This window comes from Podarcis vaucheri, assembly GCF_965113315.1.
Source record: "Podarcis vaucheri genome assembly, chromosome: 4".
Lineage (NCBI taxonomy): Eukaryota > Metazoa > Chordata > Lepidosauria > Squamata > Lacertidae > Podarcis > Podarcis vaucheri.
In genome coordinates, this window is record NC_138762.1 from 97,571,639 (window position 1) to 97,595,813 (window position 24,175).

Here is a 24,175-nt window from a genome sequence, read left to right on the forward strand (position 1 = left end):
GGCCGATCCGAAGAACGCTATTGGTTAGCTGGGCGATCAATCCCGCTATGAGGTTGTAGACGTGGTACGGGGATGAGAAAGCGGTGACTGCGGTGGCCGCTCCCGCCGCCGAGGGGAACGACCATGGGGCTTCCGTGGCTCGCCTGGGCCGCCCTGTGCTGCGCCGCCTGGCTCCCGGCGGCGCAGGCCAAGACGGTCCGGGGCGGCTTCTCCAGCGCGGCCGCCGGAGCTGGCCAGGCGGCGGCGCAGTTCCAGTTCCACGGTAAGCGGGGCGCTGCCCGGCCCGGAGGAGGATCTCGCCCAGCGCCTTTGCGCAGCGCGATCCTATGCGCGCCGAGCTCGGGATCGAGCGCAGCAGCGCCTTCGGTTGGGAGACGGAGGGATGCGAGGGATCCCGTGCCAGGGCCTTTTCTGCAGTTTGCGCCCGTTTCCACGCGTTATGCGCCTTTGCGCAGTGCGATCCTATGCGCACCGAGCTCGCAGCAAGGCCTTCGGTTGGGAGGAGACGGGGGGATGCGAGGGATCCCGTGCCAGGGCCTTTTCTGCTGTTTGCGCCCGTTTCCACGCATTATGCGCCTTTGCGCAGCGCAATCCTATGCGCACCGAGCTCGCAGCAAGGCCTTCGGTTGGGAGGAGACGGAGGGATGCGAGGGACCCCGTGCCAGGGCCTTTTCTGCTGTTTGCGCCCGTTTCCACGCGTTATGCGCCTTTGCGCAGTGCGATCCTATGCGCACCGAGCTCGCAGCAAGGCCTCCGGTTGGGAGGAGACGGAGGGATGCAAGGGATCCCGTGCCAGGGCCTTTTCTGCTGTTTGCGCCCGTTTCCACGCGTTATGCGCCTTTGCGCAGTGCGATCCTATGCGCACTGAGCTCGCAGCAAGGCCTTCGGTTGGGAGGAGACGGAGGGATGCAAGGGATCCCGTGCCAGGGCCTTTTCTGCTGTTTGCGCAGGTTTCCACGTGTTATGCACCTTTGCGCACTGCGATCCTATACGCACCGAGCTCGCAGCAAGGCCTTCGGTTGGGAGGAGACGGAGGGATGCAAGGGATCCCATGCCAGGGCCTTTTCTGCTGTTTGCGCCCGTTTCCACGCGTTATGCGCCCTTTTGACAAGGGTTTGCCCCGCCCCCGTGGGCTCTGAGACTCTCCCCAACCTGAAGTACACCGCCGTTTGGCTCCCTCTGTAGCTACGGCTCTGTCTGGACCTCAGCTCATCTTGCAGCCATATACAGTGGTGCCTCGCAAGACGAAATTAATTCGTTCCGCAAGTTCTTTCTTCTTGCGAGTTTTTCGTCTTGCGAAGCACGGTTTCCCATAGGAATGCATTGAAAATCAATTAATGCGTTCCTAGGGAAACCGCTTGCCAGGCTGGCGGTGCGGAGAAGGGCTTTTCTCCGCACCGCAAGCCTTCAGGACAGGTACGGGAACAGAGGGGAAGGCGCGCAGCGCTTTCCCTCTGTTCCCGGGGCTTGCGTGGGAGGAGGGTTTTTCCTCCCCACCGCCAACATTCAGAACAGCATTCTGAATGTTGGCGGTGGGAAGGAAAACCCTCCTCCCACCCCAAGTCTTCAGGACAGCCATCCGATGCCGGGCTGCGGGAGGAGGCGTTCCCCCCCCCGGCATTGGAGCTTCGTTCCGATGTCCGGCGGAGGGAGGAGACGTTCCCCCCCCCCGCCGGACATCGGAGCTTCGTTCCGATGTCCCGCGGCGGGAGGAGACGTTCCCCCCCGCCGGACATCGGAGCTTCCTTCCGATGTCCGTTGGAGGGAGGAGACGTTTTCCCCCCCGCCGGACATCGGAGCTTCCTTCCGATGTCCGTTGGAGGGAGGAGACGTCCCCCCCCCGCCGGACATCGGAGCTTCGTTCCGATGTCCGTTGGAAGGAGGAGACGTTCCCCCCCCCGCCGGACATCGGAGCTTCGTTCCGATGTCCGGCGGCGGGAGGAGACGTTTCCCCCCCCCCGCCGGACATCGGAGCTTCGTTCCGATGTCCGTTGGAGGGAGGAGACGTTCCCCCCCCCACCGGACATCGGAGCTTCGTTCCGATGTCCGGCGGCGGGAGGAGACGTTCCCCCCCCGCCGGACATCGGAGCTTCGTTCCGATGTCCGGCGGCGGGAGGAGACGTTCCCCCCACCCGCCGGACATCGGAGCTTCGTTCCGATGTCCCGCGGCGGGAGGAGACGTTCCCCCCCCGCCGGACATCGGAGCTTCGTTCCGATGTCCGGCAGCGGGAGGAGACGTTCCCCCCCCGCCGGACATCGGAGCTTCGTTCCGATGTCCCGCGGCGGGAGGAGACGTTCCCCCCCCCCGCCGGACATCGGAGCTTCGTTCCGATGTCCGGCGGCGGGAGTAGACTTCCCCCCCCGCCGGACATCGGAGCTTCGTTCCGATGTCCGGCGGCGGGAGTAGACTTCCCCCCCCCGCCGGACATCGGAGCTTCGTTCCGATGTCCGTTGGAGGGAGGAGACGTTCCCCCCCCCGGACATCGGAGCTTCGTTCCGATGTCCGGCGGCGGGAGGAGACGTTCCCCCCCCGCCGGACATCGGAGCTTCGTTCCGATGTCCGGCGGCGGGAGGAGACGTTCCCCCCCCCCCCGCCGGACATCGGAGCTTCGTTCCGATGTCCGGCGGCGGGAGGAGACGTTCCCCCCCCCCCCGCCGGACATCGGAGCTTCGTTCCGATGTCCGGCGGCGGGAGGAGACGTTCCCCCCCCGCCGGACATCGGAGCTTCGTTCCGATGTCCCGCGCCGGGAGGAGACGTTCCCCCCCGCCGGACATCGGAGCTTCGTTCCGATGTCCCGCGGCGGGAGGAGACGTTCCCCCCCCCGCCGGACATCGGAGCTTCGTTCCGATGTCCGACGGCGGGAGGAGACGTTCCCCCCCCCGCCGGACATCGGAGCTTCGTTCCGATGTCCCGCGGCGGGAGGAGACGTCCCCCCCCGCCGGACATCGGAGCTTCGTTCCGATGTCCGGCGGCGGGAGGAGACGTTTCCCCCCCCCCGCCGGACATCGGAGCTTCGTTCCGATGTCCGTTGGAGGGAGGAGACGTCCCCCCCCCACCGGACATCGGAGCTTCGTTCCGATGTCCGGCGGCGGGAGGAGACGTTCCCCCCCGCCGGACATCGGAGCTTCGTTCCGATGTCCGGCGGCGGGAGGAGACGTTCCCCCCCCCCGTCGGACATCGGAGCTTCGTTCCGATGTCCCGCGGCGGGAGGAGACGTTCCCCCCCCCCCGCCGGACATCGGAGCTTCGTTCCGATGTCCCGCGGCGGGAGGAGACGTTCCCCCCCCCGCCGGACATCGGAGCTTCGTTCCGATGTCCCGCGGCGGGAGGAGACGTTCCCCCCCCCCGCCGGACATCGGAGCTTCGTTCCGATGTCCCGCGGCGGGAGGAGACGTTCCCTCCCCCCGCCGGACATCGGAGCTTCGTTCCGATGTCCGGCGGCGGGAGGAGACGTTCCCCCCACCCGCCGGACATCGGAGCTTCGTTCCGATGTCCGACGGCGGGAGGAGACGTTCCCCCCCCCGCCGGACATCGGAGCTTCGTTCCGATGTCCCGCGGCGGGAGGAGACGTCCCCCCCCGCCGGACATCGGAGCTTCGTTCCGATGTCCGGCGGCGGGAGGAGACGTTTCCCCCCCCCGCCGGACATCGGAGCTTCGTTCCGATGTCCGTTGGAGGGAGGAGACGTTCCCCCCCCCACCGGACATCGGAGCTTCGTTCCGATGTCCGGCGGCGGGAGGAGACGTTCCCCCCCGCCGGACATCGGAGCTTCGTTCCGATGTCCGGCGGCGGGAGGAGACGTTCCCCCCCCCGCCGGACATCGGAGCTTCGTTCCGATGTCCCGCGGCGGGAGGAGACGTTCCCCCCCCGCCGGACATCGGAGCTTCGTTCCGATGTCCGGCGGCGGGAGGAGACGTTCCCCCCCCCCCCCCGCCGGACATCGGAGCTTCGTTCCGATGTCCCGCGGCGGGAGGAGACGTTCCCCCCCCCCCGCCGGACATCGGAGCTTCGTTCCGATGTCCCGCGGCGGGAGGAGACGTTCCCTCCCCCCGCCGGACATCGGAGCTTCGTTCCGATGTCCGGCGGCGGGAGGAGACGTTCCCCCCACCCGCCGGACATCGGAGCTTCGTTCCGATGTCCCGCGGCGGGAGGAGACGTCCCCCCCCCGCCGGACATCGGAGCTTCATTCCGATGTCCGGCGGCGGGAGGAGGTCCGAGGACAGTGGGGAAGACGCGCTGCGCTTCCCCGCTGTCCCGGAGATTTCCCTATGGGCTTCGTCTTGCGAACCAAGCCCATAGGGAAATTCGTTTTGCGAAGCGCCTCCAAAACGGAAAACCCTTTCGTCTAGCGGGTTTTCCGTCTTGCGAGGCGTTCGTCTTGCGGGGTACCACTGTATATCGTCACCTATATAGGTAAGGTAAAGGATCTCTGGATGGTTAAGTCCAGTCAGAGGTGACTATGGGGTGCGGCACTCATCTCGCCAGCATGAATAAACCGCTTCTGCCGCAACAGGATACCGTGACGGAAACCAGAGCGCATGGAAACGCCATTTATCTTCCCACCACTGTGGTACCTATTTATCTACTTGCACTGGCGTGCTTTCGAACTGCTAGGTTGGCAGGAGCTGGGACAGAGCAACGGGAGCTCACCCCATTGCGGGGATTCGAACCTCCAGCCTTCTGATCAGCAAGCCCAAGAGGCTCAGTGGTTTAGACCATTTAGTCCTGCATATATAAGTGACTGTAAAGGTAAAGGGACGTGGGCGGCACTGTGGTCTAAACCACTGAGCCTCTTGGGCTTGGCAATCAGAAGGCTGGAGGTTCAGATTCTCGCCATGGGGTGAGCTCCCATTGCTCTGTCCCAGCTCCTGCCAACCTAGCAGTTCGAAAGCACGCTAGTGCAAGTAGATAAATAAGTACCAGAGTGCGGGAAGGTAAATGGCGTTTCCGTGCGCTCTGGTTTCCATCACGGTGTTCCGTTGCACCAGAATCGGTATAGTCATGCTGGCCACATGACCCAGAAAGCTGTCTGTGGACAAACGCGAGCTCCCTTGGCCTAAAAGCGAGATGAGCGCCGCAACCCCATAGTTGCCTTTGACTGGGTTTAACGGTCCATGAGTCCTTTCCCTTTTTATATATCTTAGGTAAGCAATTAAATTTTGCATGCCCCACTTTTAACAAACAGCATTCGCTGTCAAAGAGGGAGGATGGCGCTGTTGCAGCAGGAGTTTCTCTCCTGTTGGAATGACTTCTTGTTTTCCCCTTTGGAGGGTCATAGAATCGTAGGGTTGGAAGGGATCACTCCTAGCCCAACCCCCTGCAATACAGAAATCTATTTGCTCGACATGGAGCTCAAACTCACAACCCTGAGATAAAGCGCTTCATGCTCTTCTATTGACTGAGCTATCTATCCCGCAGGCAGCTGTTAGATGACAAGCATTGCCTTGCTAGTCGCATCTCCTTTCTGCTGGTTTGGAGTTATGAGATTGCCCCAGTAATCATAGGCCCAAGGTAAACCCTGAATAAAGGGCGCAATAGGGGCAGAGGGCAGAGACTTAGGCTGGATCCTAAGCCTGAATAGGCAAAACAAGTGAAACAACTCAAACACTATTGCTTTCTCTTTGCCAGACTTAGGCAAGCTCAACCAGCTGCAGCCCCACTGCTGAACGGAGTCTGGATCTGGTGTAATTTTACCCTATTTTAAGTTATACCAGCTTGCTTTATGCCAGTGTCTTATGTATAGGGTTGCTTCCATAGAGATCCAGTGTGTACATGGGTGTAAATGAGTCGCTCAGCCTAGGTCTTAGCTGTCTGATTTGAGCCAACTGAAATCACTTTGCTGTATAAATAACATTCTGCAGCAGGGACAATCCAAAACATTTTTTATACCCACCTCAGAATGTCCAAAGTGCCCTTCCCCAAATAAATCTAGGTTCTACAAGATAAATATATAGCAGCCCAATGTAGAGCATTTTCACAGTTTGGATTTTTTTGTGCCTTGATGTAAGCTGGAAAAATAATTGCAGGCTTCTTATACAACTATTTGTTGACCTAAATATTGGTAGGAAAATGAACACTTGGCAGCAGTTTGCATTAAGAGGCGATTCTGCCAGCATTAAAAGCTTTCTAGATAATATTTCTCCTTTATTTCCGTCCTTATCTGTGTAATAGACTTTGACTTCTTTTTAAATATCAAGGTGATTGTGCTCTTCTGTATGTCAGAATCAACAATGTAGCAACAGCGGTTGGAAAAGAAGCCAAGCTTCACCTCTTTCAAGCTCAGGAGTGGCTAAAGCTGCAAGAAAGCTACCAGGATTACAGCTGTAAAGAGAGATTGTCCAAAGCTCAGCTGATAAGTGAGTTCGAATGGGCGGTGGGTGTCATAAATATACTGAGTCAGTTCATAGCTTATTATATGCATCAGTTGAACAATAGGTTTAGGATGAAGAAAAAACTAAGAGAAGAGTTAATGTGTTTATAAATTTGCTCATGTAAACGAAAGGCATGGAATTGTAAGCCAAGGTACCCAGACTTAACTTCCATACCATGCAAGCAGTATATATTGTGCCTGATTGCAACTTAGCCTTCATACATGCACTCTCCTGTGGTTTTTCAGCCCCAATTTTCATATTGGGGGAGCACACATGCAGTAGCATGCCACAGCACATCCACACAGCAATGTGTGCAGCAGTGTGTCTTGTGCAAGCACATGCAGCAGCAGGCTGAACTGTGTCATGAGCAAGCATGTGCAATAGCACATCACATAAAAATATGCATGGCAACGCATCATGTGCAAGAAGCAGCTCAGCACATGCAAAATGCACGCAGCAGCATGTCAGCTACCCTTTCCCCATCCAGAAAGCAGCCTGCTCACTCTGTGACCACCATTTTTATTTTGGGAAGTATCAAAACTGGCATGATAATCCATCGGGGGAAAGTTTTGTAATTATTGAAAAAATGGCTTGCATCCTAAGATAAGTTCCCAGCCTGTTATTCCACCAAAACCCCTCTCCAGGAAATCAGGAGCCTTCCTAAACAATTTTGGTTTTGGATTTAGAGGGCAATTAGGAGGAGGAAACTTTTCTACCATGAACTTGTTAGAATCCAAGCTGATATTAATTCTCCTCTCGGAGATCGCCAGACTCTTACAGGTATAGACTATCCAGGCACGTCCAACAGGTAGATTGTGATCTACTGGTAGATCACTGGCTCCCCCCAAAGAAGCTCAACAAGTTTGGCTCCCCTAAAAAAGCTCAACAACTTGGACCTGAACCCCCCAAAAGGAGGTAGATCACTATGAGTAGATTGCAATCTCTTGGGAGTTGGCCACCCCTGGACTATGCTCACATTCAGAAGTAGGAAACCTATGGCCCTCCAGATAAAAGTGTCCTCCCTGACTTTTGACCATTCTGGCTGGGTGGGGCTGATGGGAGCTGGTCCAATAGCATCCTGAGGGCTACAGGTTTCCCATCCCTGTTTTCATGCCAAGAGCTTTAGGGCAGCAATGAGGAAGGTGCGTTCCTCCAGATGTTTTGGCCTCTATCTCCCATCAGCCACAGCTAGCATGACCAACTGTCAGCGACGGTGAGAGCTGTACTCCAAGAACATCTGGAGGACCCCAAGTTCCTCATTGCTGGCACAATGTCTGAGTTTTTAAGGTACATGGATAAGTCTGCAATCCTATATACACATACCTGGGAGCAAGTTCCTCTAAACTCAGTGGCAATTACTTCAGAGTAGATACGCATAGAATTGCATTGCACAAAGTGTCTGTTTGTTTTCTAAATATTTGCTTCTCATCTCTCTTAAACATTTTATCTCTTCAAAATACTTGTAGACTGCTCTGCTCTCTTTACAGCTGGTTTAAAACAAATTTCATCACTTAATTGTGGTTTGTCTTTGAATATCTTGAGTGTTAATATTTAGTTCATAAGTAAGCTAGCATGGAATAAGCGTGCGGTGTTGTTTAGTTTCTGGGAAAATTAGGTCATTTCTATCATCCTATCTCCCCATACGCTACCATGGTCCAATTACAGACTCATTGAAAATGAAGTCAGCAGTTCAGAATCTAAAGCTTAATATAACATTTGTGGAGCACAAATATTTAATGTACAAAATATTGAAGTTCCTCTTACAGTTACTATCAAAGAAGTGCTAATCATGCTCATTCTTAATTTTATTGATCAAAATAAAGATGTGCAAATTATAGCTCAGGACAGTATAATTATATAACTGAATTGAACAGATACTAAAAACATTATTGTAGTATCATGCGTGTATTTATATGAACAAGTCTAGTTATAATTGGATTCCCCCCCCCCTTTTTTTCCTTTAGCCCAGCCTGTTCAGATTTTACCATGGACAAGTAGGGAATTGAGAATGTGGTTTGGGGCTGAAGGCATGCCGCTGAATTAACATTTGAACTAGGCCAAACATTATGATCACAATCTACGCACAGCTTAGCACTTTTATATCCCATTGATTGCAGTGAGTTAGTTATGCACATGCTTAACTGCCTCCTACTGAAATCAAAAGATAACTGAAACTGCTTAACATGTGTATGCATTGAACCGTATGGTTTTTAAGGGGTACAGGCACACTAAAACATGTAACACAAATGCATCATATGGATCTGTTTTTTAAAAAGCACCTTGATGCATGTGCATCTGGCAAAAACGGCTTGTGCATTCCTTAGCCATAGCTAACCTGAAAAGTTTCTTGTTTTCTAGCCTTGTTTTATGTCCTGTAAGCCAAAGCTTTCTGAGTTTATTCAAGTCTGGTTTCTTTTGCAGTGCACCTGAACAGGACAGAACAAAATTTGACTGTGTCCCAGATTCCGTATCCTGACACATGGTATGTCTTTTATGTTGACAAGTTTACCTGTGCGGTGAATTATGAGGACTCTGAATCCGAGGAAGTTCAATTTGAAATGGTGTTACTAAATCCAGATGCGGAAGGGAATCCTTTAGATCACTTTAGCGCAGGGGAATCAGGTAAGATTTTCTTCTGGACTTTGGAGGAAATTGGTTGGGGAAGTGACAGGCAAAAATAACCCATTAAATTGTATACATATATTAGATGTTGCTATCCAGTTGTCTATAGGATGAGGGAAACATACTTGCTTGGAAAAACTATAGGATTAGTCATATAACAATGACTTTGAAGTGTCTGATAACTTTAATTTGCCCTAATAGATCACCTTTTTTCCACAATCCAGGACAATTACCCAAAGTATCTACTTAGTTCCATTTTTGGTGCATTCTAATTTTGATGTCTCAGAAGATACAGTAACATATTAATAGAATCAACCACTTCAATTTTATTATTACATAATTAACATTATTTGCTAATATATATATGGCACTTTAGTTCTGACTGCAAACACAGCTTTAAAGAAAGTTCTTTTGGGTTCATTGAATGGGCTAAGAATTTACAATGTAACAGAGATAAATGACTACTTCTTACACAGCAAAAAATGAATAAAAAAATCCAGGCAAGTATAAAAGGAAAATAAAATATTGAGAAATTCAGGGACCAGGTTTCTTTAATTCATCTTCATGTTACACACCATAGAACATGAACATCATTCATTCAAAACTGAAAATAAGTGCATTGTGGACTGGCTATGCCTTTTAAATGTTGCAGCAATGACATCTAGTGGTAAGATGAATGTTTCACACATCTGTTGCACGGCCTCTCAAATGTTGGCATAGTAAAATCTCGGTGAGTCAATTGTGTCCGCAAGTCTAAAGCAAAAGTGGAAGCTTCTTTGTTCCGTATGAAAAAGTGGTGTTTGCAGCGTATCCAGCATTATATTTGAACAGAAATGTACATCTGCCAACAGACACCTGAGAACCTCTTCTTCAAACACTGCGATCGCTATGAATATTTGCAGCAAACCTGCTGCAAACATCTCTTTTTGGTATTGTGAGGAAAAATAGAGATATGAGTGCATGGGAAGCACTTTTTATAGTGCAAACCTCAACATGTTTACGCAGAAGTAAATCCCATTAATTCAGTGATGCTTTCAAGCTAGGGTTCATAGAATCACACCCTTGGGAAGCAATAATGTTTTGTGTGTGAAGCGTGGCTTTGATGCTCATTCACAATAGATGTGGCATTAGCTGGGAGTGACTGACATGCATATACTACTATCCTGGCATTTACTATACTTCTGTGTGTGCTGTGCTTGAAACATTTCAGACACTCAGTGTTTGTCAACTGCTTTAGCAAAAGACATTACAACAGTAACAAAGAAGTCTTCGTATAAACAGATTTGTTGAGTTGAGAGCACTGTTCACAAATGCCATATCCTCAAGGCAAACGTATAATGTTTGTATTGCAAAGTCAGTTCTATTCCATGACTGCAAAGAGGAGCTACATTTACCCAAAGGCTAGATTCTTGTCACTAAGCACAGTAAGTTTCAGACACTTCTGACAAGGCGCGTGTGTTTGCATATATACTTAGTAATTTCAACAGAGACGGTTGCCGGCTTAGTAAAAATAAAGTAGGCTGCAAATTATTTCTGTTATTAGACAGAAACAAGAAAATCCAACATCTGTCCCCAAGGTTTGTAAGCAATATTCATAGTACCAGCATCAAACTGGAAATACTGGTGTTAACTATAACTATAACAGTTATTTTAAAATCTATTAAGTTATTTTGGTGAAGGAACAAAATATTCTTTGGTCACATCTTAATTGGTTCTTTGAAATAAATTGGTTGCAATGTCTTGAAAGGTAGCACACGACAACATAGGTTAGGGCATATCAGCGTAATTGTATTGTACTATCTTTTTAGATGCAGCCTATCCTGGGACCTGAAAGACAGGTAACAAACATAATTAATGACAAGATTCCAGCATTTCCAGTGTTGTTATGCTGGTATTGTGAGTATAAATACGAGCACAGTATTTACAATCTGCTGGGGCAGTAGTTGTAGTTTCCTGCTTCTGTTTATTAATAGAAAAAATTCCCAGCCTTTTTTTTAAAAAAACACTAAGCTAGCAATTATCTGTTCAAATTACTCAGTATATAGGCATATATTAATAATAACCCTGCTTTGGAGCAGCATACTGCAGGGACCACTTTTCCCCCCTGTTCAATAGACTCATCTCTGCACACCAGAGATGAGTCGTTTTCTGTAGTACCCTTACTGGGTGAAACCCTCTTGAGTTTCCCTTTGAGACTTTTGTTCTTAATTTAAATTTTATCTGGTCAGGTTGCTACTGTGTTTTGTCGTTATTATTTTTAGCGCTTTTTTTTTTTAAGGGTTGGACATTAAATATCTAAGTAAAGAAATATTACGTAAGGTACTTCTTCTCTTTGCAGGCCTCCATGAGTTCTTCTTCCTGCTTGTTCTGGCATACTTCGTCGCTGCTTGCATATACGCTCAGACATTGTGGCAGACGATTAAAAAAGCAGGGCCTATGCACACTGTGTTAAAAGTTCTGTCGACTGTTCTGCTCTTGCAAGCCGCTTCCGCTTTTGCTAACTACCTACATTTTTCAAGGTAAATTTAAACCCTCCGCCTTTGGGCATACGAAGCTGCCATACTGAGTAACATCATTGGTCTTCCATGTCTAGTGCTGTCTGTGTCAGGGATGGGGAACTTGTGGCTCTCCAGATGTTGTTTGACAGTGATCACCCCTGATCATTGGTGATTCTGCCTGGAGCAAATGCAGGGTGGAGTCCAACATCTGGAGGGCTACAGGTCTCCCATCCCTGGCCTTGCTTTGGTAGTGACCTTCCCAGGTTTCAAGAAGGAATTTACATTGTCAAATTGGCCCAAATTTCTTTTATTTCGAGAATTTCTGCTTCAATGGCAGCTCTTGAGACGGTTTGCTGTGGGTCTCGATTACACTGTGTATCTGTGCTTTATCTTGGAGCTCCAGCCACTCCCTCCGAAGCTTTGGGAGCTCCTATAGAGCGTCCTTTAACACTGCTGGACCCTTCAGAATTCAAACTTTTCCTTTCGACTTTTTTGAGAAGGTGCTTTGCCCGTTCTCCCTTCCCATTTCCTCACAGCAATCAGGCCGCTCAGTGTAAGTAATAATAATAATATTAATAATAATAATAATAATAATAATAATAATAATAATAATAATAATAATAATTTATTTATACCCCGCCCATCTGGCTGGGCTTCCCCAGCCACTCTGGGCGGCTTCCAAAAGAATATTAAAATACTATAATACATCAAACATTAAAAGCTTCCCGAAACAGGGCTACCTTCAGATGTCTTCTAAAAGCCTGGTAGTTGTTGTTCTCTTTGACATCTGGTGGGTGGGTGTTCCACAGGGAAGGCGCCACCACCGAGAAGGCCCTCTGCCTGGTTCCCTGTAACTTGGCTTCTCGCAGTGAGGGAACCGCCAGAAGGCCCTCAGTGCTGGACCTCAGTGTCCGGGTAGAACGATGGGGGTGGAGACGCTCCTTCAGAGGCCTCCATCATCCTCCATTGCCCGCAGTCGACCCAGAAGTCATTCCTTTGTTCCCTTCAGATTGAATCTGAAATGTTCTTTCTGCAAATCACCACACAAGGGTGGTAGAGCAAAATACAGGGTGCTGGTCTGCCCTAGCACAAGGGAACAGCAAGTTTCGAACTCGCAGGCACACTGATACAATTACCTGAACAACTGTGCAAAGATAGGCTACATGTATCTTAGGGCAGCTCCCAGCTTTGCACAATAAATGTTTTTGCTACATATACTGCAATACAGTGGTACCTCAAGTTAAGAACTTAATTCGTTCTGGAGGTCCGTTCTTAACCTGAAACTGTTCTTAACCTGAAGCACCACTTTAGCTAATGGGGCCTCCTGCTGCCGCCGCGCCACCGGAGCACGATTTCTGTTCTCATCCTGAAGCTAAGTTCTTAACCCGAGGTACTATTTCTGGGTTAGCGGAGTCTGTAACCTGAAACGTCTGTAGCCTGAGGTACCACGGTATTACACTGCTGTTTCCTAGAACAGCATAAAAGACATACAAACATGTAAATGTATGTTGGAGCCCTGAATCGCCAGAGTCTCCATATGCACTCACAGGTGTGAATGTTTCCCACACTTTACGTAATACATATTTGCTGCATGAAACACTGGTGTGTGGGTGTGTAGGAAACACATCTATCTCCTAATATTTACACCATCCCCAATAGATGATCATCCACTGTTCTCTGTACAAAAGAATGAGATAGGAAATAACCATTTAGCAGAGCTCATTTAGGTTTTGTAGTAGGGAATACAATTCAGTGCTGAAAACAGGTGAAGAAACAAACTGTTGTCACTTTCCACTATAAAGCCTAAATATGCTGTTCTAAAGGTGTTCTTCCACCTTAAATTTATTTTCTTGTAATTAAACATGCGTGCTTCAGCTTCCTTTCAACTCAGATGTATTGATCAATTGTCATTATTATTGGTTCCTCTAGATTTGCTGCATTTAAGCTTAACTGAGGCCTACCACTCTGGAGGGGACGCGGGTGGCGCTGTGGGTTAAACCACAGAACCTAGGGCTTGCTGATCAGAAGGTCGGCGGTTTGAATCCCCATGATGGGATGAGCTCCCGTTGCTCGGTCCCTGCTCCTGCCAACCTAGCAGTTCAAAAGCACGTCAAAGTGCAAGTAGGTAAATAGGTACAGCTCTGGCGGGAAGGTAAACGGCGTTTCCGTGCGCTGCGCTGGTTCGCCAGAAGCGGCTTAGTCATGCTGGCCACGTGACCCGGAAGCTGTACGCCAGCTCCCTCGGCCAGTAAAGCGAGATGAGCGCCGCAACCCCAGAGCCGGCCACGACTGGACCTAACGGTCAGGGGTCCCTTTACCTTTTTACCACTCCGGAACAGAATAGTATTGACATTTTGTTTATGTAAAAAGAGTTACATAAATTCAATCAAGTGCATTTTCTCACTCTCTCTCTCTCTATATATGTATTGCTCTTTTGCCCTCCAATTAAAAAACACTTTAAAAAGGAAGTAAATAAAAGCTTTTAAGTTTTTGAAAGTCCTCTTCTGCTGCACTTCCACAAAAAACAACCGCCATCTTTTCAGTGTTTTGCAGGCAACGTTTTGGACAGCCCCACTTGTTGCAAAACTTGTGGGCCTAAAGAAAAATAGGAAATACAGTGCAGAGAAAGGCCGTTATGTGCAGCAGCTAATCCAACTCAGGATGATGGGAGGTATTGGCATTGCATTTTGGAAGGCAGGAGACCTCCAAATCAATCCAATTTCCATGCCACTGCGCACCGCTAGTGTAGCCTCTTCTGTTAAGAAGTCAAATCTGCTTCACAGAAATTCATATGAGAAAAGCAGAATTCTGGAGCTTCTGTGCGGAATGCAAAATAGTTATATGCTAGTAGGTTTGCCCATTTCCTTTATCATTTACAAGCTGGAGGCAAACCCAGCTGATTTTCATGTTATGTATTCTTAAAGCTTTTACAGTGGTGCCTCGCAAGACGAAAAGAATCTGTTCTGTGATTCTCTTCGTCTAGCGGTTTTTTCGTCTTGCGAAGCAAGCCCATTGACGGATTAGCGGATTAGCGCTATTAGCGGCTTTTAGCGGCTTATCTGCTGATCGGATCAGCTGATAAGCGGCTTAGAAAAAGGGGGGGAGGGGAAAAATCCAGCAGGAACTCGCAAGAAGAAGAAGAAGAAGAGTTTGGATTTGATATCCCGCCTTTCACTCCCTTTAAGGAGTCTCAAAGCGGCTAACATTCTCCTTTCCCTTCCTCCCCCACAACAAACACTCTGTGAGGTGAGTGGGGCTGAGAGACTTCAAAGAAGTGTGACTGGCCCAAGGTCACCCAGCAGCTGCATGTGGAGGAGCGGAGACACGAACCCGGTTCCCCAGATTACGAGTCTACCGCTCTTAACCACTACACCAGCGGCTTATCTGCTGATCGGATCAGCTGATAAGCGGCTTAGAAAAAGGGGGGGAGGGGAAAAAACCAGCAGGAACTCGCAAGACATTGTCGTCTTGCGAAGCAAGCCCATAGGAGATTTGTTTTGCGAAGCACCTCCAAAACGGAAAACTCTTTCGTCTAGCGAGTTTTCCGTCTTGTGAGGCATTCGTCTTATGGGGCACCACTGTACAAAGTTATTTTCATTTTTTTAAAATATCCAAAAAGAATAGTTGTGGTTGTGTTTTGCAATTAGTTTATGCTTTTATGATGCGTATTTCTTTAGTATAGGCTAATTTATCAAGCTGGTTTTTCTTTTTAGTTACTCTAAAAATGGAGTAGGAGCACCTTTTATGGGAAGCCTTGCAGAGTGTAAGTACATCTTGCTTTCTTTGAGCTGGTCACAAATGAGGACATTGGTTTTAGGGAAGCACGTTATCTGGCTGTTAATATATCTTGTATAACATGAAATGCTGAGTCTGTTGGAAGGTCAGAGTGGTTTAAAATATTAGATAAAAAATTTAAGCCACACCTAGAAACCTGTCCTTGAACAGAGTTGCAATTCCCGGCTGCGACTGAAGGAGCCCCTGCAGCAAATGGGGCTCTTTACCCTTATTTATTAAAAATAGTTACGCTTTTTAGAACAGTGTTAGAGTCCACTCAAGCATTCCGCTCAAAACTAAGCCCCATGAAATCAGTAAAACTTCATTCATATAAGTCAATATAGGATTGCAGCTTAACTACAAGTTAAATCGCTTCAGCTAAACAAATTTCATTTCCCCCCTTAGGGTGTTCCAGGCAGACAGTTTCTTGTGCAAATATTCCTGTAAAGACGTGGCACAGGTTAGACCCCACTCTGTGATTTGCCACTGCTCCTTTCCTCACTTCCAGTTTCTTCCCTGAATTTCTTGCAGCAAAAGCTAAACCTGACAGCTTTACTATTTCAAGATATGCCAACACGACTCCACCCTTACATATGCTGATTTTATTTTAATTTAATTTAATTTTTCTTGTAGCATATTGTGTAAAATCTGTTGGGTACAATTTTTACAATACTGTGCTGTTTCCTGGGCTCTTGTACTTCCAGGAGGACTGTGCAGTGAGTGTTAATTGGAGCAGCCAATGCTTTTGTTGCGGTGAAACTTACTTAATTGCAAACCAGTGTATCTCCTGCCAGTGTCGGGGAAAAAACACATTTCTGTCCCTAGCTATTGCAACTGTTGACCTTCAGTGTACGAAAGGTGACCGTGTTGCTGTTGTGTGGCAGTGGTACCTTGGTTCTCAAACTTAATCCGTTCTGAAAGTCCGTTCCAAAACCAAAACGTTCCAAAACCAAGGCACACTTTTCCATAGAAAGTAATGCAAAATGGATTAGTCCGTTCCAGACTTTTAAAAGCAACCCCTAAAACAGCAATTATCATGAATTTTACTATCTAACAAGACCATTGATCCATAAAATGAAAGCAACAATCAATGTACTGTACTATTAAATAAGACAGTATTGTAGATGATTAAAAAAAAATGTTTTTTAAAAAAATTCTTACCTGCACTGATGATAGTCATTGTTTGGATGGGGGGCTTTTATCCATTTCCACAGTTGCACAACCAATCAGTAGCTGAACAGGGTTCCACACAGTCACAAAAACAAATGAACCAAAAAAGCCTCAAAAACAAAAGCGCAAAATAAATGGCAGAAACAAAAGCACCAAACTTAATCTGTTCCAAAAGTCCATTTGACTTCTGAAATGTTCAAAAACCAAGGCACAGCTTCTGATTGGTGCAGGTGCCCCAGAAACAATAGCCAACAACCACATCGGACGTTCGGCTTCTGAAAAATGTTCGAAAACCGGAACACTTCTGGGTTTTCGGCATTTGGGAACCGAAGGCATTTGAGAACCAAGGTACCACTGTACTGGATGCATCCGGTGATGTAGACTTTTTTTTTTAAGATGCTTTTCTGGACACATACAGAACAGCTCTGGATCGATGACGTGTACAGACTCTCAAGAGGGAGGGGGAAAACATTAGCATGAAATCATTGTCCTCCTTCATTTTGTCCCCTCTCATTTCAGAAATATTTTTATGGCATTTTCCTTCTTCCTTGTGCATTCCATAGATCTGATTCTGGTTTAAGCGTTCCAAAAATACGTTTAAAAGCCATAAAAGGCTGTCGCTGCACATTGTCCATGCTGTGGTTGCAGTGACAACCACAGTAAAAGCTCTGAACCAGCCTTCCCTAACATCATGGCCAGTTGTTGGGAGTGATGAAGATCTTGGGTCCCGAGGTTGGGGAAGTCTGGTCCAGATTATGAAAATTGCATTCCTCCACTAGAGGACATTGTGTACAGCAGAGACTCTAAATATTGAGGAAAAAGCCGATGTATACAGGAAGCTTCGAGTTAGAACACCAGTGGACAAAATTTTAATGGATTTATACTCCGAGAGGGCTGGTCAGTATGCATGCTATTTATCTAGGCTAGATCATCCCGCTAGTTATATTGAAGTGTTTACAACAATATTAATTGACCTCTTATGTATGTTTTGCAGAAGTAAAGCCGTACAACAGGCCATTTTATACAGAGATTTTTCTTGGTGGCATAATTCAGACAATTCAATTATATTAATGTTCTTCCCCTTAGTGTGTGACATAATCTCTCAGGTGCAGATGCTCTATCTGTTGCTCAGTTTGTGCATGGGATGGACAATAGGGAGAATGAAGAAATCTCAGAGTAAACCTCTTCAGTGGGATTCCACTCCAACATCCACAGCCATTGCAATAGCTGTCGTGGTAACACAGGTCTGTTTTCGCGCTGGGTGTTTGATTTACTGTGGAAGTGCTTTGGGGGGTAATTAAGAAACATTAATAAGCATATGATGTGATAATGATCCTGCACGAAGAGAAGAGGCTGTCTGTACTGATGTTCCTTTAGGAATGTTGTGAAAGGGTCTCCAACCCAAAAGACTGAAAAACTCTTCAGGAGATCTCTTGCAGAGGATTTAATGTAATACCTAGCTCCTGAAAAAGTAGCAGCCCTAAGTACCTGGTTGTACATTTTCTAAATCCTCACTGATGGCTAAGTATTTCCAGGGTCACTCAAAGTCTCCTTTAGCTACACTGATACACTGCATCAGCCCAAAGTGTGAAATGGGAAGTCCCTCGTTCAAATCTGCTCTTAATCATGAACTTCCTTTGCTGTTTTAAGCCAGGGGAAGCCAGCCTGCCCCCCTCACCCACCCAAATGTTGTTGAACTAAAATCCTTATCACCTCCTGACCGCATGGCAAACGGTCAGAGATGGTGGAATTTGTAGCCCAGTGTCTAGAGGGCACCAAGTTTGCCGCCACTGCCACAGGCAAACTGTTTTTTCTCTTCATACCAGCACTGGCTTACTAGTTGCCAAAGTACAGTGGACCCTCTGGATATGAATTAAATTTGTTCCGGGGGTCCATCCGCAACCCGAAAAGTCTGTAGGCAGAGGTGCCGCTTCTGCGTGCGGCGAAACCCAGAAGTATATACACTTCCGGGTTTGCCACATTTGTAACCCGAAAGTTATGTATCCAGAGCAGTACGTAACTAGAGGGTTCAGTGTAATTGATCTGCCACCATCCCCCAGCAACTCTACCAAATAAAAAATATAAAATATATACTTCTTGGACTATTGTCTAGAGCAGTGGTGAACAAACTCTTTTCTGTCAAGGGTTTCATACCCTTAGGGGAATCTGTGGGAGACCGCATATTGGCACCAAAGGTGGATGGAACTGCTTCTCTTTTATTTCTCTTTTTACCACCCCGTTCTCTCCCTTTAACTCCCAGGTTTTCCCTTGTTACCTGTATGAACTCAGGGTGCCATGGGATTAGGCCTTGATTTATCCACCCCTGGTCTAGAGAATGAAGACACATGTCTCCGAGCATTCGTTCATTTGTTGGCCCTCTGTGCTTCATATATTGATGGGCATTCAGCAGAAAAAAACAGTTCTCACCTCTCAGACATATGCCTCTGAGAACCCCATTACAACATGTGGCCCTGAGCTGGTACATGTATTATATGCACACCAGCCATGATAAGTGTTGTCTGCCATTTATTTTTTACTGTGATATCTCTCTCTCTCTCTCTCTCTCTCTCTCTCTCTCTCTCTCTCTCTCTCACACACACACACACACACACACACAGGTACCGTATTTTTCCATCTTATAGACACCCCCATGTATAAGATGTCCCCTATTTTGATATTATTTTTTAGGAAAAAAGCCTAGTCTTATACAGGGGAAAATACGGAATATTGAAAGATTATATTACCTTTTAAACAAACAAGCTAAATGGGCACAGGTGAAAGGTTTCCTTCTCTGACATACTTCTAATTATTTCTAAACTAATGCTTGTTTATTTCTTCTCCCAAGGCTAAAAAGCCCATTCACAGAGTTCTCTTGGCAAGTGTCTGTCGCACCTCATAGAAGCCTGCATGGTGCTGTCAACAGATGGAATCTGCCACTGAATTGGGACCCTATAATTGAGGCAAAATTATCCACATCAGTCCCAAACAGAGTACTTGAACTTTTGTCCACCCCTGACCACCTCACATCCTAAAAAGATTGTATTAAAAAACAAAATTGCTGACTAGAATCTCAGTTTTATTGAAGAGGGCTTCAGTGAATTGTACTCTTTTTGTTCCTCCTTCCTCTCTCCCCACTGCCTAGACTAACAATGTGGGGCCATCATATATTGTTTTTATACTGTACAAAGTTATACAAAGAAAGATCCATCTGGATACTATCTTCTAATTGTGTTCCTTGTTCTTTTGCAGGGCATTTTGCTAATTTGGGAACAGTTTGAGGATACAAATCATCACAGCTACCACTCACACCAAAGTTTAGCAGGCGGGCTTCTCATTGGCTTGAGAATTTTCCTAGCTCTGTCGCTTGGCTGCGGACTTTACCAGATCATCCGAATTGAGAGAAGCACACTGAAAAGAGAATTCTATATCACTTTCACAAAGGTATGTGCATCATATAGAAACTCAGTGTATTCTTCCAGAGCGCTGTTGAATGCAGTGTCTAGTTTGGAGGAAAATAAAACAGTGCAATCTCATATGTACTTACAAATGTTTCATTTTGTTTAATGGAGCTTATTTCCAAGTTATTGTGTACAGGATTGTAGTTTGAGGCTACAATCCTATGCACACTTACATGGAAGTAAACCCCATGGAACACAGTGAGACTTCACTTCTGAGTACATACATACCGTATTTTTCGCCCTATAGGACACACTTTTCCCCCTCCAAAAATGAAGGGGAAATGTGTGTGCGTCCTATGGGGCGAATGCAGGCTTTCACTGAAGCCTGGAGAGCGAGAGGGGTCGGTGCGCACCGACCCCTCTCGCTTTCCAGGCTTCAGGAAGCTATCTGCAAGCCTGGGGAGACCGGTGGGAGTTCCTGCCGGGCTCCCAAGGCTTGCGGATAGCAGCCTGTTCTGGGGGCTGGGGTCAGAAGAAGCTCGGGCTTCCCCCGCTCCAGCCCCGTGCCTGGGGGGGGGGAATAATTTTTTTCCCTTTGTTCCCCCCCCCCCAAATAACCTAGGTGCGCCCTATGGGCTGGTGCACCCTATAGGGCGAAAAATACAGTGCATACATAGGGTTTGGTTAAGCAAGGTATGATGTTATACATCAAGGCTCTCATAATGGTCTATGGCTTGATGCAGAAGAGCACTTGGCAAGTTACAGGACGTATTTTAACATGTGAAATGAAAATGAAAATATGTAACTAGAGATCTGTTAATGGACAGAGTGTCTTTTAGTACTGACAGATGATGATGATGATGATGATGTTGATGATGATGATGATAATGATGATAACGATAACTTTCCTAAACAGGGCTGCCTTTAGGTGTCTTCTAAAGTCAGATAGTTGTTTATGTCCTTGACATCTGATGGGAGGGCATTCCACAGGGTGGGTACCACTACCACTAAGGCCCTCTGCCTGGTTCCCTGTAACCTCACTTCTCGCAGTGAGGGAACTGCCAGAAGGCCCTCGGAGAAGGACCTCAGTGTCCAGGCTGAACGATGGAGGTGGAGATGCTCCTTAGCTGATAGTGGTTTTCCTTCTTCTTTCAGGGCTGTCTTCTGTGGTTTTTGTGTCACCCAAGTCTTGTATCCATATCTCTAATGTTAAGAGATTACCAGCGAGAGAAGGTAGGTAGATACAGCATAATAAAACTTGAGTCAGTTACCGAATGAAGGCTTAATTGTATGCAAGACTTTGGATTGTTAAACTCTTGATAAGTAATGGGAATTTCTGAATCTATTTTTTTCCCTGTAGCCCCCTTCAATCATTCCACATGAAGGAGCAACATGTATAAGGGGGAGTTGTGGGATCCCCTTCCCTTCCCCCAGAACATCAAGTTCCCCTGGTCCCACCAGTCATGTATTAGTGTGGATGCTTGAGGCAGGGAAATCTGTGCGTGTTGACTTCCTCATATCCTGGAACTCTAATTGTGCAAGTTCCAGGAAAGCCTGAAAAACGTGAATGGTGGGGCCAGAGGGAACTGCACAGTCCCTTGCTACCCGTGTTGCCCCTTCATGTGTGTAATGTATGGAGGCAGCTTTAGAATTGTGACGTTAAGAGATCACATGAAATTGTGTTTTAAGAGATCTGGCGATTCCCAAGGTGAACTTCTAAACTTGAATTCCTGGGTCGGTCCAGTAAATTTCAGGTGAATATTCTGTTCTTCCTACAAAGCTCTCTTCTTTGTTCTCTTTTCCTTTCATATTTCAGGTCATTACCGTAGGCGTCATCCTCTGCCAGTTGTTCTCCATGGTCCTCCTGTACCGACTCTTTGTTTCCCATAGTCTGTACTGGGAAGTGTCCTCCCTCTCTTCAGTAACACTGCCACTTACTGTAGCATCTGGACATAAAAGTCGGCATCACTTCTGAGATGCATCTGGGAGATCCGTTGACAAATGTGCAATAAAGACTTGGAAATGTGCAGCTATTTTCAGCAGTGAATCCACCACAGAGGATCTTTGGGAGAAACGAAACAATCAAAATACAGAATTACACTGCTGCAGGAGCTGAACGAGTGCAGGTATGAGGCAGATTTTCTCAAAAATTGTGACCAAGCATCTTGGATGAAGTCAAAGAAAATTCTTAACCTCGGTGTTTTCATTTAAAAACTGCCTCATCTTATGTTGGAACTAGATCCAAATTATAATAACTACAAGCATAAATGGATCCCATAGACCTCTTTTGGAATTAAAATAATATATTTGTTTAAAGTTGCTTTGAAACCGTGCAAATTGTGCAGAAGTTTAAAAGGACTTGAAAATTGTAATAGGTCCAGGAAACCAGTGTAAAATGTTTACAGCAAACTGTAGCACTCATTATTTGTGTTTTTGAAAACGAAAAGAAAAAACACTTCCTTGCCTTGAGATTTGGATGCAGTTCAGATTTCAGCTTGATTACCAATTGCTTTTTACACACCATGTTTGTGACAAATGTTACAAGAGCATAAGGGTGATGGACTAACTTGAGTTCTGTTTTTTAAAAAACAAAAACTTGGCATTGTTAAGGTTATAAAAACAGCAGGCTAGCATCTCCTAAACTTGGGGGGGGGGGTATGCGATTCAGCACTAGAATTTTAATCCTGATATAATTCATTACTCTTACATTGAGGATTCAATCATAATTAAGCCATATTCACAGATTAAATTAACAGAAGCATTTCAAATAAATGTTAGTTTCAGTCATCAACTACCCATGAATTCCTGCCCAAGGATACTTAATCAGGATTAAATTTTCTATGAATAATTGAAAAACAAAATACTCACTGGATTTGTTATAATCCATGTTGGCAGTGGATTCTAAGTAGTTGCCATCTCCCACCCATTGTAGTAGAAGCACACTTTGAAATGATTCCTAGCATTCAGACTGCCATTGTAAATATATAGTCTTACTGAAGTGCCTATTTATTGCTCAAGATTGAAATAATTTGAATGACTTTTGCTATATAAAATAAACATTCCTGTTAAGTAATTTCTGTGCTGTTGTGTGCTATTAAATCATGCTTGTAAACTGGTGTCTCGGAGGAAATGTGAAGCTGGTTTTATAATACGCTGCAGGTTTTTTTCTGAGTTCCAGACACAAGGCTGTGTTTGTAGCATCATCAGAAGCCAGCCATGAAAGCTGATTGATTCATGCTTATTTACTCTTCCTACTTGCTCCAAGGCAATACTCGCACTGTGTTGAGCCAACTGCCAGAAGAAAGGAGGAGAAGGCCGTACAAAACTGATGCTTCCCACTTATCCCCTTCCCCACTCTCTTTCCCCCTTCACACCAGGATTAGCAGCAGTGGGGAATACAACTATGGCAGACGTATGTATCCTCAAAGAACTTGGTCAGGAGCGTACGGGGAGAGCGTCAGGGGAGCCTGAGGCGGCAATCCTGATACAGTACAAGCTTGAACATAATTTTAGGAATGCAGCCTTTAAAATCAGACAGTCTAGTCTTCAAAAGCACTGCTTCAGCACAAGCCTTACTTAAAGGTAATAGAGCTTCCAGTTACAAACCGCTTTGAGATTCAGTCTCGGGATTTCATTTAAGTTTATAGGTGCCACATTTTTGCCTCTGACTAAGGCAAATGGCAACATGACAAAGTTGTTCATTAAACAGGTTCACTCGTTACTCTTTGTAATTCAGGACAAGAACGGCAGGTTGAGGCTGGAAAGACTGAAATCGTAGACTTTCATGCCATCAGCAGAACGACTGCAACGTTAATTTTTGCATTTCTCTGGTAGCCACATCAAAATGTTGTTGGCTTAAATTGTGCTTATCTCTGTGCTCATATTCAGAATAGGAAAGGTGGGTTTTGGCATAAACTTTTAATAATACAAGAGAACATATATCTGGGTTTCCTCTCACACAAAATGCACACAAGGCTTGCACCAAGAGTGAGGAATGGTGCCAGTTGTCATCTTGCGTGATAAAAGTTGCATTTGGTCAGAAAAAATGCATGAAACTTTGATACTTCAATTCTCATATTAATTGTGCTTTCAGTAGTCCACATGCTGGCAAATTAGAGATTGGATTATTTTAACAGCAGGGGGTTGCTACTCGTAAAGTGGATTCCAGGAGCTGAAGTTAGGGGAGAATGTCGTGATTGGGCTTCTGATGAATGGTCTACCATCAGTGTGTTATCAGCATCCATCCATCTCAAAATTCAGTGGACTGTGCCTCTGGGTGCGAAGCCAAACCACTGGAGAATCGCAGTGCCTGCTGTGGCTGCAAAGACTCATAACTGCTGCAT

At 46.7% G+C, this 24,175-nt stretch overlaps 1 protein-coding gene across 2 annotated transcripts; it reads left to right on the forward strand.

The window, feature by feature from the left end:
* Positions 1–74: 74 nt before the first annotated feature.
* Positions 75–24,175, forward strand: GPR180 (G protein-coupled receptor 180). 2 transcript variants are annotated; one of them, XR_014218611.1, is made up of 10 exons: positions 75–262; positions 6,197–6,355; positions 8,792–8,992; positions 11,331–11,511; positions 15,204–15,253; positions 17,521–17,678; positions 19,684–19,875; positions 20,988–21,065; positions 21,649–21,958; positions 23,210–24,175. XR_014218611.1 is itself a non-coding variant. In XM_082218755.1 (9 exons), exons 1-9 carry the CDS (start codon positions 124–126, stop codon positions 21,805–21,807), a joined length of 1,317 nt encoding a protein of 438 aa, XP_082074881.1. In that variant the 5' UTR covers positions 75–123; the 3' UTR covers positions 21,808–22,905. The 2 variants fall into 2 exon arrangements, 1 of the variants encoding a protein (XP_082074881.1); XM_082218755.1 differs by lacking the exon at positions 23,210–24,175 and having other exon boundaries at positions 21,649–22,905.

Coding starts and splice junctions, on each gene's coding strand:
- GPR180 (XM_082218755.1), top strand. CDS start 124: ATGGGGCTTCCGTGGCTCGCCTGGGCCGCCCTGTGCTGCGCCGCCTGG. Junction 8,993..11,330: donor CTTTAGCGCAGGGGAATCAG/GTAAGATTTTCT, acceptor TTCTCTTTGCAG/GCCTCCATGAGTTCTTCTTC. Junction 11,512..15,203: donor AACTACCTACATTTTTCAAG/GTAAATTTAAAC, acceptor TTTTCTTTTTAG/TTACTCTAAAAATGGAGTAG.